Source organism: Chenopodium album, chromosome 21 (assembly GCF_948465745.1).
Source record: "Chenopodium album chromosome 21, dcCheAlbu1.1, whole genome shotgun sequence".
NCBI classification, from domain to species: Eukaryota; Viridiplantae; Streptophyta; class Magnoliopsida; order Caryophyllales; family Amaranthaceae; genus Chenopodium; species Chenopodium album.
The window spans coordinates 35,790,220-35,805,662 of NC_137854.1; the positions used below are offsets into that span (position 1 = coordinate 35,790,220).

Sequence of the window (15,443 nt, forward strand, 5' to 3'; positions counted from 1 at the left end):
ATCCCAATCATCCGCCACCATTTATCATATCCATACATGTGAAAGACTTTATAGGGGTCTTAGGGACCATAGAAAACTAGAAAGTTTAAAAAAACGCGTTGCAAGGTAAGCCATAGCTAAAATATGCAATTCTCTATCGACAACAAGTGTATCAAAATACTCCCCCTCCGATTCTCAATATTACTCTTACCTTCGCCTTTTCTATTTGAAACAATCACCGTCAAAGTAAGAAAGACATTTAGAGCGCAAGCAAGGAGTATCATAGTATATAGGCTCATAAAATGAAAAGAGAATTCATTAGAGAGAAAAAAAAATTGCATAAAATTATGAAAAATGTGCATTAAATTAGTGGCTGTATCCAATTGATACTCGTTTAATAGGTACATAGGACTATATAATATAATATAAATATATCCATTATTTCACCTATATAGTAAAATTTACCCATATTCTAATAACAATATGACAAGGTAGTAACCAACATTTAGAAACAACAAATTACAATTTTTTTGCTTGCACATTTTGTGGCTTTTGCCTTTGCAAAGCCAACAACTATTTAAAAAAATTAAAATGTGAACTAACCCTTTTTTTTGAAAAAAATTGACCAATTCCCAAAAATGGTTCCCAAGTAAAGAACCCAATCTTAATGGGAATGCCTTGCCCCAATTTTTTTTTAAAGGATCATTTAGTTTTAGTCAGCTTTAGCCCAAGTTAAATCATTCTCAAAAATCCAATGGCAAACCTCAATCTTACCCGGACCTGACCCGAGTGATAGGAACGCTCCATGGGTGGGGCTCCACGCCGAGGTATCCAAATGACAAATGGCGACGCCATGGTTGATTTTAGCCTTGGTCTTCGGGTTCAAAATATCCGCCTCGTAAACCCGAACCTTAGGTACTGAATGACAGTAATACAACAAGTACGGGTACAAACTTTGATGACAAGAAACGGACTTTGTAACCTTTCCACCATTTATCCCTCTAACTTTCCCAATCAAAATATCCAATTTCGACCCGTTTACACTCTCCATAGTGCGGGCCTCCACGGATTGACCCAAAACCGAAACCGCGAAATCAATCATATCCTCAATCGAACCAACACACCTCTTAGTCTCGCCCACGGCCGGTGCACGCTCGCACTCCCCCAATGCAGCATTTAACATCCCCTCCATAGTAGAGTTATCAAAGGCGTGAAAAATATCCTTCAATTGAGTAATTTTTGTAGTCGAAAAGGGTATTTTCGACAATATCGACCTCGGCAAAAACGACCTCGTTGGCATCTTATCCCTAACATCCGGCATTGGCATAACAACACCTTCTTTTAACATACTTTCCCTAAAAAACTTCCCTGGTTCCACCCATTTATTTACAATTTTACCCTTCTTCACAACCATTGACACACCCACCACATTACCACCATTAGTACTAGTATTCCTATAATCAGCAAAACTAATCCCCTTCTTCGCATAACCCTTGAAATTACTTCCTTGCCCATAACCCGTAAACCCGACTTGTTGCCCTTTAGCACCTTCTCCGTACCCGGTGAAGTTATCGGATCCTTGATTGAAACTCTCAGCATAATTACTAAACTTAACCTTCTCAATATTCGAACCCTTAGCATAAGATTTGAAAGTATCATCTCCTACATTGGACTGATCTCGATAACTCGAGAAGCTCTCGACCCCAGCATTCCCACCGTCGGCGTAGCTGTTGAACTTATTCTCCGGCACATTGCCGTCAAATCCGTACGAAGTGAAGTTATCGTTACCACTGTTTCCGGTCTGAGAATACCCGGAAAAAGTGGACCCCACGACATTGGAGTCATCAGCGTAAGTGTTGAAATCATTACTCAACCCATTTCCATTCTTGCCATAGTTAGAAAACCCTTGGTCACCCGAGTTCGCCTCGTGCGAGTACGAGGCGAACGAGCCGTCTCGCCCGTTCGCCTCGTCCGAGTACGAGGTGAACTTAAGACCAGGAACATTAACATTATCTGCGTAAGTGGTGAATCTACCGGACCCTCCGGTAGCACCAGCAGCGTATGTGTTAAACGTCTGAGAAACAACATTACCATTACTAGCATAATTAGTGAAATCATCTTTATGACCGGCTGAATCCCTGCTATACCGGCGGAAGGTATCGAGGGGTTCATTCTCATCACCGGAGTAATTCTTGAACGAGTTGAGCCCACCGGCTGCGCCGGTAGCGTAGTTGGTGAAGTTGTTATCGGAATAAACGGAGAATTTTCCGTCAGGTAAGTGTTTGGTTGAGGCGGAAATAGTGGGGTCAGGGAAACAAATGAGGTTAGCGAGTTTACAGAACGAGTCAAGGTGATTTGAGAGTGAGTTGGTGGATGCGAGTTGAGTGAATCGGGCTAAATCGGAGGCGGAAAGCGGTGAAGCTTTTCTGAGGAGGAATTCGGGTCTGGGTACCTTGTAGATCTTGTTATTCCAGTATCTGATTGCGAAGGCCTTCGGCGTAAACGGGTTCTCACGCGCCGCCGCCGATGGTGGTACCTACATTATTGTATCACATACCAACCAACACATTAATTATTAATGTCAATTTATCTATAAACTCATTAAAAAATTACAATAAAATGAAATATGGGTGTAGAATTAAATGAGCTTACAAAGGAGGATAAGAGGAGTAATAATAAGTGGAGGAAGAAGAATGAGTTGATAAGCTTGTAATGTTCTTGTTCTTTCATTTTTTTTTGATTTTTTTTTGTTGTTAAATTTTAATTTGGGAGGAGAGAGAAAGAGAGAGAGGAATGTTGGAGATGGGTGAGTTTGGATGGAGTGAGAGTATTTATAGAGGAAGAAAATCGAGGAGAAGGGAGCGCTATTTTGGCCGGGGAACTTTGGGAGTGGAATTGTGGGAGTAACTGAGTGAGGTAGTGGACTATATTGTCGGGTTACTTCACTCTTTCAATTAATTAACAATATTAGAATAAAGTTTTGTACTAATTAACAATCTTTGTGAAGTATCAATTCTTGCTAGTGTTAGATTAATTAATATTCTTTCCATTCACATCGGATAGTCACCTATAGTATCTATGATATTCGTAATAGTAGTTCTCTTCATTATGTTTATCGCGAAGGGTGCTAATGTTAATGAACCAAAGTATAGTTATGCAAGGAAACTATCATTTGGATGTCGATGGCAAAGCAACCTTCTCTTCCAACATAAGAAAATAGATATTGGGACAAATAACAATATCATGAACAAACCGTAAAAATAAACATTAAAGGGTAGAATGAATACATGAAACAATATATATATGTATGTCATATAGGCTATATAGGCGTAGTTAAGATAAGCGAGAGAGGTGGTGAAGAGGCCGGGGAGGATGGAAAATGATCAATCATTTTAAAAAGGAGAGAGTACCTACCATCACATATTGGTCTTGTTTAGCAATTAGCGATTAACCTTTAGCTATTTGTATTATTTTATTTGACTAGTTAGTTGCATTAAATTACTTCACTCTAAAGCCGCAAAAGTAATATATTGGATTCAATTTTTTTAATTTTTTTTTTCAATCTTCCATCAACCAAACACTCCAATAAAAATGTTTGAATTAGACAAACTTACAAAACCTTGCTTCTTGATCTCATATGGGTTCACTTTTGTCTTTCTCGATAGATATCTATCTCATCTCCAAAATTTGTTTAAGAGTTCATAAATTTAAAAGTGATGCATCCAATATAACATGGAGGAAGTGTATACTTTGTATTTACTTATTGTATTACGAGTCAACTAAAATTTTACTTTATAAAGATGATAACCTTAACCACTAACTTGATTTGCTATAATTCACAATATATAGACGATTTATATTTTCAAATTATTAAAATACATATTCAAATTGAATGATTCATCAGTCATCACATCAATGTGAACTAAAAATCGAATCGATCCCGACCATAACCGATTCAAACAAGATGCATGCTAACTCCCCTACCCTAGTTACAATAATTATGAGATAAAACAAGAAATGTTTAAACGAAGTAGATGGCTAAGATTATGAAGCAAAGAAAGTATGATGCAAACAAAGCGGAAATAAAAAGGGGGCCATATATAGTCACGAGTCCTGTCACTGTCCATTGATGGATTTATTAATAAATGTATTATTAAAGAGTTTGATCTTTATATATCATCTTTGATCAATTTAATCATGTATGGTTTGGAATTTATTACGACTTTTACTAGAACAAACGCTAAGAACAACAGAACAAAATAAAAGACATTCATTGCCGGCTATGCGCGTCACAAATTATCAACACCCAATCATTAAATTACAATCATCAATACACCATTCGACTTACTTGGTCCTCTTTTAATCGTAACATTTTGATTTTCATGTTTATTAAGGTACATATTTTACCTTATATTTAGATAATGTTTGACACACTAATTTAGAAACTGATAAATTATTTGTAATTGATTTAAAAGTTTATGTTGGTTGATGAAATTCACAAGGAGCTCGAACTAATTTTTAAAAGCTAATTATATAGGATAATAAACAAAAATGTACAAATAAAATTAAATGAAAACTAAACATCCAAGTCCGAATTAAAAAATTTAGTATCTTATTATAGAGTATCGTTATTTAAAGAACCTTACATGGGTTGTTAAACATTACTTTCGCCCTTTATTATCCAATTTCATAGACATGAAGACTACTCAACCAAAAACTTAATATGCTACTTTGAAAGGAGGGGTGGATGAGATTCGAACATGTGATCTTTGTGTCATGTTGACTCTTGATACCACGTTAGAGGATCATTTCGACAAAAAACTTAAGCTGATTATGAGGCCCAAGAATATGTCTATACTCTATTTGTTTTAATGATTACGTAGTTCGTGATTGACTTATTTTCCTTCAAGTTATAAAAGTATATTTCTGCATGTTTTAATATAAAATAATATTATCAATATTTTTTTATTTATCCAATTGTTAGTTTCATTTATGTAATTTTAATTTTATAATTTTTTTTGTTGGATTAAAATTTTCATATTTATATATGCGTTGTAGATAGTAATCATATTTTAAACAACCATTGTAACAAGTTAATTCTAACGACGATACTATTTTCTTTGAAATAAAATGACGTCTGAGTAAAACACAGGCAGGCTTTGTTTGGCAATGACAAAGAGAAAGGAGAAAAAGGTAAAGGTTGTGTTGTGATAGAATTATTATTCCTTCATTGAGAAGGGATAAAAGGTAAAAGCAATTACCGAGGAATTTTATTGTTCACTACTCCGTATTTGTTATCTTTTGCAGGAAGGGAGAGCTTCGCACTGGGCATCACCGGCAACAATCCTTCTCTAATTCACAGTTTGTTTAAAGGCTTTATTTTGAAGCTTTTTTGCCAATCTAGAATTATTACGTCGTCATTTGATTGAACATAAGAACTGGAGCATCGAGTTAAGAGCAACTCTAATGATTAGAAAAAGGAACTTGCTTACTTGTAAATATTAAAAATTTTAAGCTATATATAGTAGTTACATACAACATTGTTGCGCATTTTGTTACTTAGTTTTGCGAAGCTAGTTAGCTTGGTAATATAGATAGTTAACCATTTGAACGACTTTCGTTAATAAGTAACTTGTAGACCATGTAGCAGTATGGGTTGCAAACTTGCAAACTCCTTTATTAAGGTTACTTTAGCCTTTTTAGCCTCATTATCCCGTCAAAAAAAAAAAAAAAAAAAAAAGCCTCATTATTAATCTTCTGAAAATAAAGAGAAGATATAACATTAATCTTAGAACTAGGAAATAAATCAAAAGATAAGAGATAAGGGGATTCCGCATTATGAAAAAGAGAAAAGCTAAGCAATCATCTCTCCATCTTTTTTTCTCCAACTACTAAATCCTTAAATAAGAATTGCATTGGTGGATTAAGCTAATGATGTTGTTTTCTTGCTCAGCTCTTTCATTTTCTCCCATTAATCAAAACACAATTCATACCTTATGGTGTAAAGTTTTCTTATATATTTTACTCGTATTTATTTATAATTCTTTTTTCTAAATTAACGAAATTATGGGACAATTGATATACAATGGCAACAAAAATTCATGACCATTGAAAGACTTTAACTCCAAAAATGGCAATGGAGCAACCATATACAATCTTGTATGTTCAATCCGATTTGGACAAGTTAGAATAACAGCCGACACATAATTAGGTGGAGCTAAAAAAATCTATAAACCCATAACATGGTAGAAGAAAAATAGCTCAAATGCTAGTTGGAGCTAGTACGTAGTTCAGGGGCGAAGTCAGGATTTTCAAGTCCTAGGAGCCGGACTTGTTAATAGAAAATTGAAAAAAAAATAAAATGTACTAATATTTTATTGTTATTATAAAAAAAAAAAGAGTTAAATTTTACGCTATGATTTTTCATCATAGCAAATTCATCAATCAAGATTCAAAACTAAAATTTACCACAATCTCTTAACTTTTCTATATACAAATATCTAGTATTTTTTATTTCATGATATCAATACAAAAACTATAATTATCAAATTAAATAGCATATAACCCTAAAAATTTGATATTTTATATTAAATGTAAGCAATTAGCCTAAAAACCCATTCAATTGACAAAAAAATTAGCCAAATTTATTAAATAAAATAAATATGTTTATCTTTATTTAATAAAACCCATGCCCAAGTTGAATAAGCAAAGCCTTAATAAAAAAATATGTTAGGGATAGGATTTGAACCCAGCTCCCTCATGAAAAAACACCATTCCTTAACCAACATACCATGCCTTGTTTACTAAAAGTTACATGTCTTTAATAGTATATGTAATAATTTTAGGGGGGGCCATAGCATTGAAAACATGGAATGTAATTCTGGGCCTCCACCAGCCCCCCCCCCCCCCCCCCCGACGTAGTTGTCTATTGAAGAAAAGAAGAATAACTAACATATATTACAATCTATAAGATTGTTAATTAGGCTACTTCACCTATCACCACTTGGTTTAGGGTAGAGCTCTAGCTCTACTAGCCAAATATGTGGGATTGCGCTTGGCTTATTGAAGTTTATCATGGCATCAGAGCGGACAATCCTAACCCTATCATCAGTCAAAAAGGGACGGCTCAATGGTTTGAAAACTTGCAAAATTGAATAGGGTTAAAGAAATGTGAATACAAACTTTTTTTTATTAAAAAAAGAATGATTAACATTTAAAATAATAATTGGTGGGTTATTCCTAGAAGTGATCATGGGACGAGACGGGTTGGGTAGGGTTCGGCTGTAAATGTTTGCCCAAATCTGTAAATTTTGACTATACCTAGCAGCCTTTTAGGCTTTTTAAGATCAGGCTAAAAAAAACAACTAAAAATATTCAAAATGTGGCCCACTAAACTTTTTTTGGGGGGCCGAGCCGAACATGAATGAACTTGACTTTGGATTAATTTGCTATGTCCAAAATCCACCTAGAATCAGGTTGGGCCCATGTTACGGTGATCCTGTAGTTATTTCACCTATCACCAATTAGTTTTAGCCTTTTAGGATGAAACCTTATTGAATGTGGGCAAGCTAATGTTTGTGATCAGTCTAGTAAAGTTTATCACTTATGTTCATTAATATCTTTTAGTTGTAGTTTTGATGTACACTATTTCAATAAGTTTAAGGTTTTAACACTTCAAATTTAAATCTAGATAAGACATATGAGTAGGACTTTCATTAATATCTTCTATTTCATCATGGGCCATGCATGCAATGCAATATGAAGTGTTCTGAGCTAGTTAGTTGCATAGTTTATTAGTTCTCCTTTTTTATTCTAGTTCAAAATAAACCATACATGAACAGGTTTTCGCATTAATGGAGTTCGATGTGGTACTACAAGTAACCACTCACATTTATTTCATTGACTATGAAAATGTAAGACATATGTCATGGTATTGTCAGCAAAATTTATTAGAAAACGTGGATATTTCAAATCAAATTATATTTTTGAAAAATAAAATTATAGACATTTTTTAAAAGGTTTTTTTGGGTGTGGGGGGACATTGGGTGTTTGTGTCACTAGTGTGTGGGGATTAGGTCGGGGGTTGGCTTGTTGAGGACCAACGTAATTATGCAAAATGATTATAATGTATAATAGGGGATCATGCATAATTATAACTTTCAAGGACTCAGGTATTACATTTGCTTTTGTAACATGTCTTAGAACTTGGATCCTATGTACGTGAGCTTGTTTACTGTGCATGTTATAGTTAATGACAAACTTTTTAAAAATTGGGTGCACAATAAATATATTGTACATCTATTGTAAAGTTTTTCTAAAATGATCAAAAATTACCCTTGATATGAATAAAAGTTACACTAATATATAAGAGTTACATGCTTCGTATGTTTTATTGAGATACACATGAGACATGACTTAAAATAACATCACAATGATTGAATTTGAATAATAACTTTAATAAGTAATTATGTATGTTACCCTTATAAAACTTTTCCTGGAGCCTATATATATTAAGACTGCATAGATTTTAAAGTTACTCCAAAAAGCTAAAAGTTACCCTAAATTCGGTAAAAGTTAACCACCTCCAAAGGGCTAAAAGTTACACTAAATTCGGTAAAAGTTACCCAAACACTGCCCGATGTACATTAAAATTATTGTAAATCGAATATATACAAAAGTTTTTGATAGTTAATTAGAATTATTTTGGATTTTTTACAAATCAAAGTAATTTTAATATTTATAGAAGATTTTCATGAATTTTCAAACTATATACTACGTATAAGGTTATTTTCTATAGTAATTATTATAACATGTTTGTCTTTACGATTATCAATTTATCATCATACATATTTCACCCAAAAACAAGTTTTTTAAAACTTAGATTATATTAGCATGCACAATGTATAACCTTCCAAATTAATGCTAGGATCTAATTTGTTACCCTTCAAAGTTAATTCACAAGAATGCTATTAGATTTTAATCAATTTAGGGCCTGTTCTCATTGACTGAACTCAGCTGAGCTGAACTGAACTGAATATTTTATGAGAGAAGGAAATTAGGAGCTGAACTGAACTAAACTGAATTGAACTGAACTGAACTCAGCTGAACTGAACTGAACTGAATTTCAACGTAAGAGAACAGACCCTTATGCAAGAAGGTTTATATATATTATTCCTTACTCTAACAAATATAGTTCATAATTAGAAAAAGAAATTAAAGCTAGTATGTCTCATTGGTACAACACAATGTAATGAGTACTATTGAGTAAGATTCTTTAGAAATTTGGTGGAATTCGAAAGTATGTATGAACATGCGAATTTATTTACGAAATTAGATGGAATTTTTTTTTTGGACTGCCGACCTTAATTAGTTAATTATGGTCACCATTGTGATTGGTCCCGTGATGTAGACCATAATAAAAAGAGATGATTGGATGTAAATTTCTATGAAGATATATATACATAAACCCCTACCGACTTATGTGACATACCCGTCCTAAATTCCTAATTAGATATTTCAATTTCTTTAAAACATATTATACGTATATCGGTATATCTATCACTGAACATCAACACCTACATAATCTCATAATAAGAATCATTATCTTTATCTCTCACTGCTCGCTATATCCTTTAAAAAAATTGAATTGCTTGATGCTACCTTTGGCCAAGAAAGATAGTACATAATCGAACTAAGCTAGCTAGCCACGAATAATCGAATATTATATGGAAATGATACAATGTGTTTTCCATGGCCTTTAGAAACTTAGGGCCTGTTTATATTTACTGAGCTGAACTGAATTGATTTGAGCTGAACTGAATTGATTGGAGTTGAACCAAACTGAACTGACTGAACTGAACTGATTGGAACTGAACTGAATAAAGCTAAAATGAATATTTTATGAGTGAAGGAAATTAGGAGCTAAACTAAACTGAAATGATTGGAATTGAACTGAACTGAAATTAATTAAGCTGAAGTGAATAGGACCTTAGGGCAGTGATTCTTTTGATATGTTGTATAAAAGATGACAAGACTAGCAACAAATTTTTGTACAACCATGTTCAAATTCTACTACATATACGTTGATAAGTACCAATTCAACCTTGTTATAAAAGAACGTTATAAAATGTACACAACTATATATACCCTAATTTCGTGACCGATTGCCAATATTATATATTGACAAGAGATTTTATGTATGATCAAGGACAGAAGTTGACCTTTTTATATTTTATAAAAAAAAAAAAGTTTTCGTGGGTATTTGTCATTATATTATAACATTATTTTAATTCCAATAATTAGAGTGATACATATCTTCCTTGCATTGTCTCCTCTTTCCTAATTGAAAACATACGCCTATCATTTTCATGTGATATGTAATGACATACTCTTTGGGCAAAAATTCTAGCAATTTATTAGAAACGTTTTTTCTTAAGAATATTAACCTAGTTCAACCTTCAAATAGGGAGTAGTAATTTTAATAATTAATCTCATAATAGATTATTTATTGTTTTGACATCAGAAACTATGGATTGAAGAATTGAAATGCCTGATTTTGTGGATAGCACTAAGCTAGAATATGAAACGATCATGACGATTGGACCCATATATTATCATCTCAGAAATCATACTAGGATACTTTGCATCAAGGTGCTACTTGAATCCTTCATATATATTGCACGCCAAAAGATGCTTTTTGTTTGGCCACCACAACATCATAAAAGTCTTGATGTCAAGAATTATGTATGATAATGGGATCCAAGCATATTTTATGGTTGAAATATGAAACCCCCTTTAATTTCTTTGTTTTTGAATTGTTGCAATGAATAATAACTTGATCATTATATATTCTATTTAATTATACTATCTTCGTTTCAAAAAATTCTACTCACTTACTGTTTACGAAACTAGAATAAAATAACTTTGCTATCTTCTCTACTATTATCAGGGGGTGGACACAGCTTATACCTTGCAAACTCTGCATCTACATTAAAATAATATTTGACGCAACCTTTTAGCATTAAAATAAGTGTAGCTTGCTGGTTATCCAAGTGTCTCTTAAACTATCTTGAATTTTCACTCTACTCCAGAGTTTGAATCCATTGTACTGTTTCACATTTTTCGCAACCATTACTTTTATTTGCTGACTACAATATAATTTTCTATTAAGTGTATAATTGTGCAAACTCTATATGTGAATCCTAGATACACCACATACTATTATCCAATAATTATAAATTAAAGTAGTATTATACGAGTAGTCGAATAGTCTAATGTTATTGAATCAATTATTACGGCCCATAATTCTTTGCTACAACTCTACAAGTGCAAGCTGCAACTTCGGCTAGAGAAACGGGTCTTTGTCTACTTACTGTCAAGATACTGTAGTTGACTCTTGCCGTGAAAAAAGTTCCATTAAACAATTCTAAGAAAATCATCTAAAAAAGGTAAGAAAATCTAACTTATGGACTTATTTTAATTATATGCACACATACCCAAAATACCACCAAACCCTAAAAGTAATTTACGTTGTTATTCTACACATTTTTAGTTCATGTATGTGGTTAGCATTTAGCCATTTGTTCCATGTTGAAGCACTTAGGCACTTAGCTACCAACAATTCAACAATACTTTGATATAATGATATGATTAACATTCATAATACAGAGTACAATTTATAGAGATATCATGGATGCTGAACGTTTTGAAGTAGTTATAAATGACTTAGGCCATGTTTGGTAAATGGCTTTTTAGTGGCTTTTTGGTTAACTTTTGAATTTTGGCTTTTTTATGTGGTCAAACAGTCAAAAAATATGTTTGGTAATTAGTTTTTTAGTCAGCGAAAAAGCTGGCTTTTAGCCAAAATGAAAAAGCTGCTTTGAGTAGCTTTTTTGTTGGCTTTTGGCTTGTTGGCCCACAAATTATCTAATAAACAGCCAACAACCAACAATTAATTTACCAAACACTTTTATAAAAAACCAGCTTCAACAGCCAATTTCAAAAGCCATTATAAACAGCCAAACATTCCAGCTGGTCGAACAAGCCAAGTGAACCAGCCAACAGCCAACCGCCAACCGCCAACAGTTATTTGCCAAACAAGGCCTTAAAAGAAATATTATGGACAAAGAACGATTAGGAATGGAGAAGAGGAAAATTTGGGGAAAAGGTATAGCTTCTACGTTAATAGCTTGTACTCGTATTACTTAAATATTTTTATGTCATGCTCCTAAGGGCCTGTTCACATTTACTGAACTGAGATGAACTGAAATGAACTGATTGGAACTGAACTGAACTGAATTGAGTTGAAATAAATATTTTATGTGAGAGGGAAATTAAGAGCTAAACTGAACTGAACTGAACTGATTGGAGCTGAACTGAACTGAACTGAAATTAAGTAAATATGGACAGGCCCTAAATAACATTTCTTACCTAATAAAAGACTAATTTTTCCCTCATTCGTGTATATTTTTGTGGATTATGTAGTTACAATAAATAGAAGATAACATCGTTTTGAGACTTTATTTTTTATATTTTCTAGTCTTTTATTTGAATAAACTAGTCGTTGGAGCACGCGCGTTGCGCGTGCTCCTCCGACGGTAAGCTAAGCAAAGCTCGTCGAATTGTTGTTGGGGCTATATACGAGTTTATGTGTAGGCTCTAAATTAAGAGCATCTTATAATATATAGTTTAATTATGAGCTATATATTTAGTCTTTTTATTTGTTTTTTTTTCTAGGTAAATATCGGTGTCAATGAAATGTGGTCTTTTTTTGACAAAGTAACGACCTAAAATATAAAATATACAAACTGCGCTTCTAGTGGATATGTGTTAGATGTGTAAAATGCATTGAGCCATCTTGAATTCGATGATATATTTTAAAAAAGGCCTAGCATAGCCATGATTGTATTGTAAGACTAATTTAATTATTGTGCCAAAGTAAGGTTAATGTGTTTCAAACCTAGTGTCTATTGTTGTTGTATCTTAATCTTTTTTATACTATATATTTTTCAATTTGTAATGTTCTATTGTAATTTTTGAGAATATCTCTGGATTGTGATAATACCTTTTGTTGTTATATATTCGAATTAATTAAATATAAGCTGAAAGTTATTAGTTTATATTTCCATGTTATTTATGTTGTCAGTTAAAAGAATATTTGAGCATTTTTTGTCATGTCATTGTGAAGCCTATTTAGTAGACTATATAGTGAGGGAATGCACTTTTGGAAGAGTTGTATAAGGCTGGATATAGATGAAATCAGTATTGCTGGCCTTTAAAATTATATGCGTAAGAAAATACAAATAAGTGATATTAATTTTCTATACCTAACAGCTGCTTGGTATTCACTATCATTATATTCTTTATTTTCACAGAAGACAAGAAGTCTTTAGAAACATAGAGATATAGAATCTTGTTTATCAATTACTTTCTTAGGGTAAATTATGATAGTAATGGCCTTTTATTTTCTCATTAATATATGTAACAGTACAGCAGTTTAAAGTTCATGTTTTCTGTTTATATATAGAAGCATTTTCTTTCATTTAGCAAGTACATGGGAATTTTGTGATTGTTTCAGAAATTATTGTGTAGATGCTGTGAGAATAAGTGTCTTGCTAAAAAAATTCCATGGCAGCTTTTCCAGTTTTGTTTACAGTTCGCTATGAGAATGACAAAGAGCAACATGATAAGCTGGTATGAAATTATTTAAACTCTCTTTGTTTGTGTTTGATGTCCATCTATTGTAGAGTTTGCTTAGTTGTAGGTTCTGCCTACATCTATGCCTTTTCCTGTTGTGCATGTCGCGTATATTTTTTTAGTTGTTATGTGTGGTTAGTACTTTATGTTGTGTTTATAATAGGTGAATAACGTTGTGTTTATGTTGTGCAGCGTATCCCTGATGGTTTTGGAGATGTGTTAGATGATGGCTTCTTAAATATTCAGTTATTCATAAATGGCTGTCATGAATCCTGGTATGCTACTTTAGTTCATGAAGAATGTGGTAAAGGTTGGAGTACATATCTTGATGCAGGATGGGCTGATTTTGTGGAAGATAATGGAATAGAAGTAGGTGATATCCTAATTTTCACTTATTTAGGGGATAGTTCATTCACAATCCGAATTGAAACTGTTAAGAAAGGAAAGAAGATACAAAAGGGAAAATATTCTGAGGGGTCAAGCAGTTCCTATAAAAAACGTGGACGGCGACCAACTGTTCAAGGATCTTCAGCTAAAATGATTGAGACCTATGCCTTGCTCACTCAACTTGCTGCTAGCTGCCATGAAGAGTATTTCTTTTTCATATTTTCAGCTGCGTATATTCAGCAAGGAGTTATATTCAACAAGGAGTTATAGTATGTTTTTCTTTTAATATATGGTAGTTTTCAGAACATGCATTTCCTATTTACATTTTTGCTAATATTATTTTATATGGTGTGGTTTTTTGGTAGAATGTTCCATTGGATTTTGCTAGGCAACATTTTCAGGATTTCCTTGATACTACAGATATCACTCTGCAGAACTTTGATAGAGACTTTACTGCTCAGCTGAAGATTACCAAGGCTGGTAGTACGATTATTCAGTGTTCAATAAAGAATGGTGTAAAGAAATTTACTGATCAGTACAATGTCCAAGTAGATGAAGGGGCATTGATAAAATTTAAACAGGGAAATTCCATAGTCTTTGATAATGACTTAGTGTTGGTGTAATAGGATGACTAATCTGCCTTCTTAGAATGCTCTGCTATCAAGACTGTGTGTTTCTTCTTTGCTTTTATTGTGTTTAGAAATTAATAAGGGCAGTAGATTTGTTTTAGAATGAATTATTTCCTTATGTAATGTAATAGAATTAGACAAAGGTTAGCTTCTCTTTTTAGAAAGCACATCCTTCATTTTGTTTTTGGTATCTTTTGATATTTGAATCTGAAATTAGCCATGAATATCTAACTTGCTTGCATTTATTTTGTATCTTAGTCTAGATATATTTACTTAGTTAGTCATTTAACATTCCAGTAATTTTCCTACTGTATATACTTAAAGCTATCAACGGGCAAAGAACATGAAAAGCAAACAATACAGTTTTAAAAACTCAACTATCATGGATATTTTACATACCTGGGTTTTGAAAGCCATCGTGGCGCATGTCAATCCATAGGTGTTTTATTAACATTTCTGTAGAGGCCTGAGTATAGTGCAGATCTAAAGCACCTAAAATGGAAATGCGAACTCCATAGTTGTGAAAAAATGAAATCATTCAGGACTAAAAATTAGGAACATATAATATTTGCAAAAGTATATTAAAACTCCAGTGTGACATGTGACCCAGGTTATTAATCACTCTGTCCATAATTAGTATCTAGGCAATGAGATTGATAGGTAAAATGAATTAATGCAACAAAAATAGCTAAAGAATTACCAGTGTTCATGTCTTGCTGAAAAGCGTCCGAATGTAGGTGAGTGCAGAATGAT

At 32.9% G+C, this 15,443-nt stretch overlaps 1 protein-coding gene across 1 annotated transcript; it reads right to left on the bottom strand.

Annotated features, from left to right (window-relative positions):
- Positions 1–391: 391 nt before the first annotated feature.
- LOC145601335 (polygalacturonase 1 beta-like protein 2) lies at positions 392–2,794 on the bottom strand. Its single transcript, XM_081657335.1, has 2 exons — positions 2,632–2,794; positions 392–2,515 (listed from the first exon to the last, which is right to left on the bottom strand). Exons 1-2 carry the CDS (start codon positions 2,707–2,709, stop codon positions 692–694), a joined length of 1,902 nt encoding a protein of 633 aa, XP_081513461.1. The 5' UTR covers positions 2,710–2,794; the 3' UTR covers positions 392–691.
- Between the last annotated feature and the right edge of the window lie 12,649 nt (positions 2,795–15,443).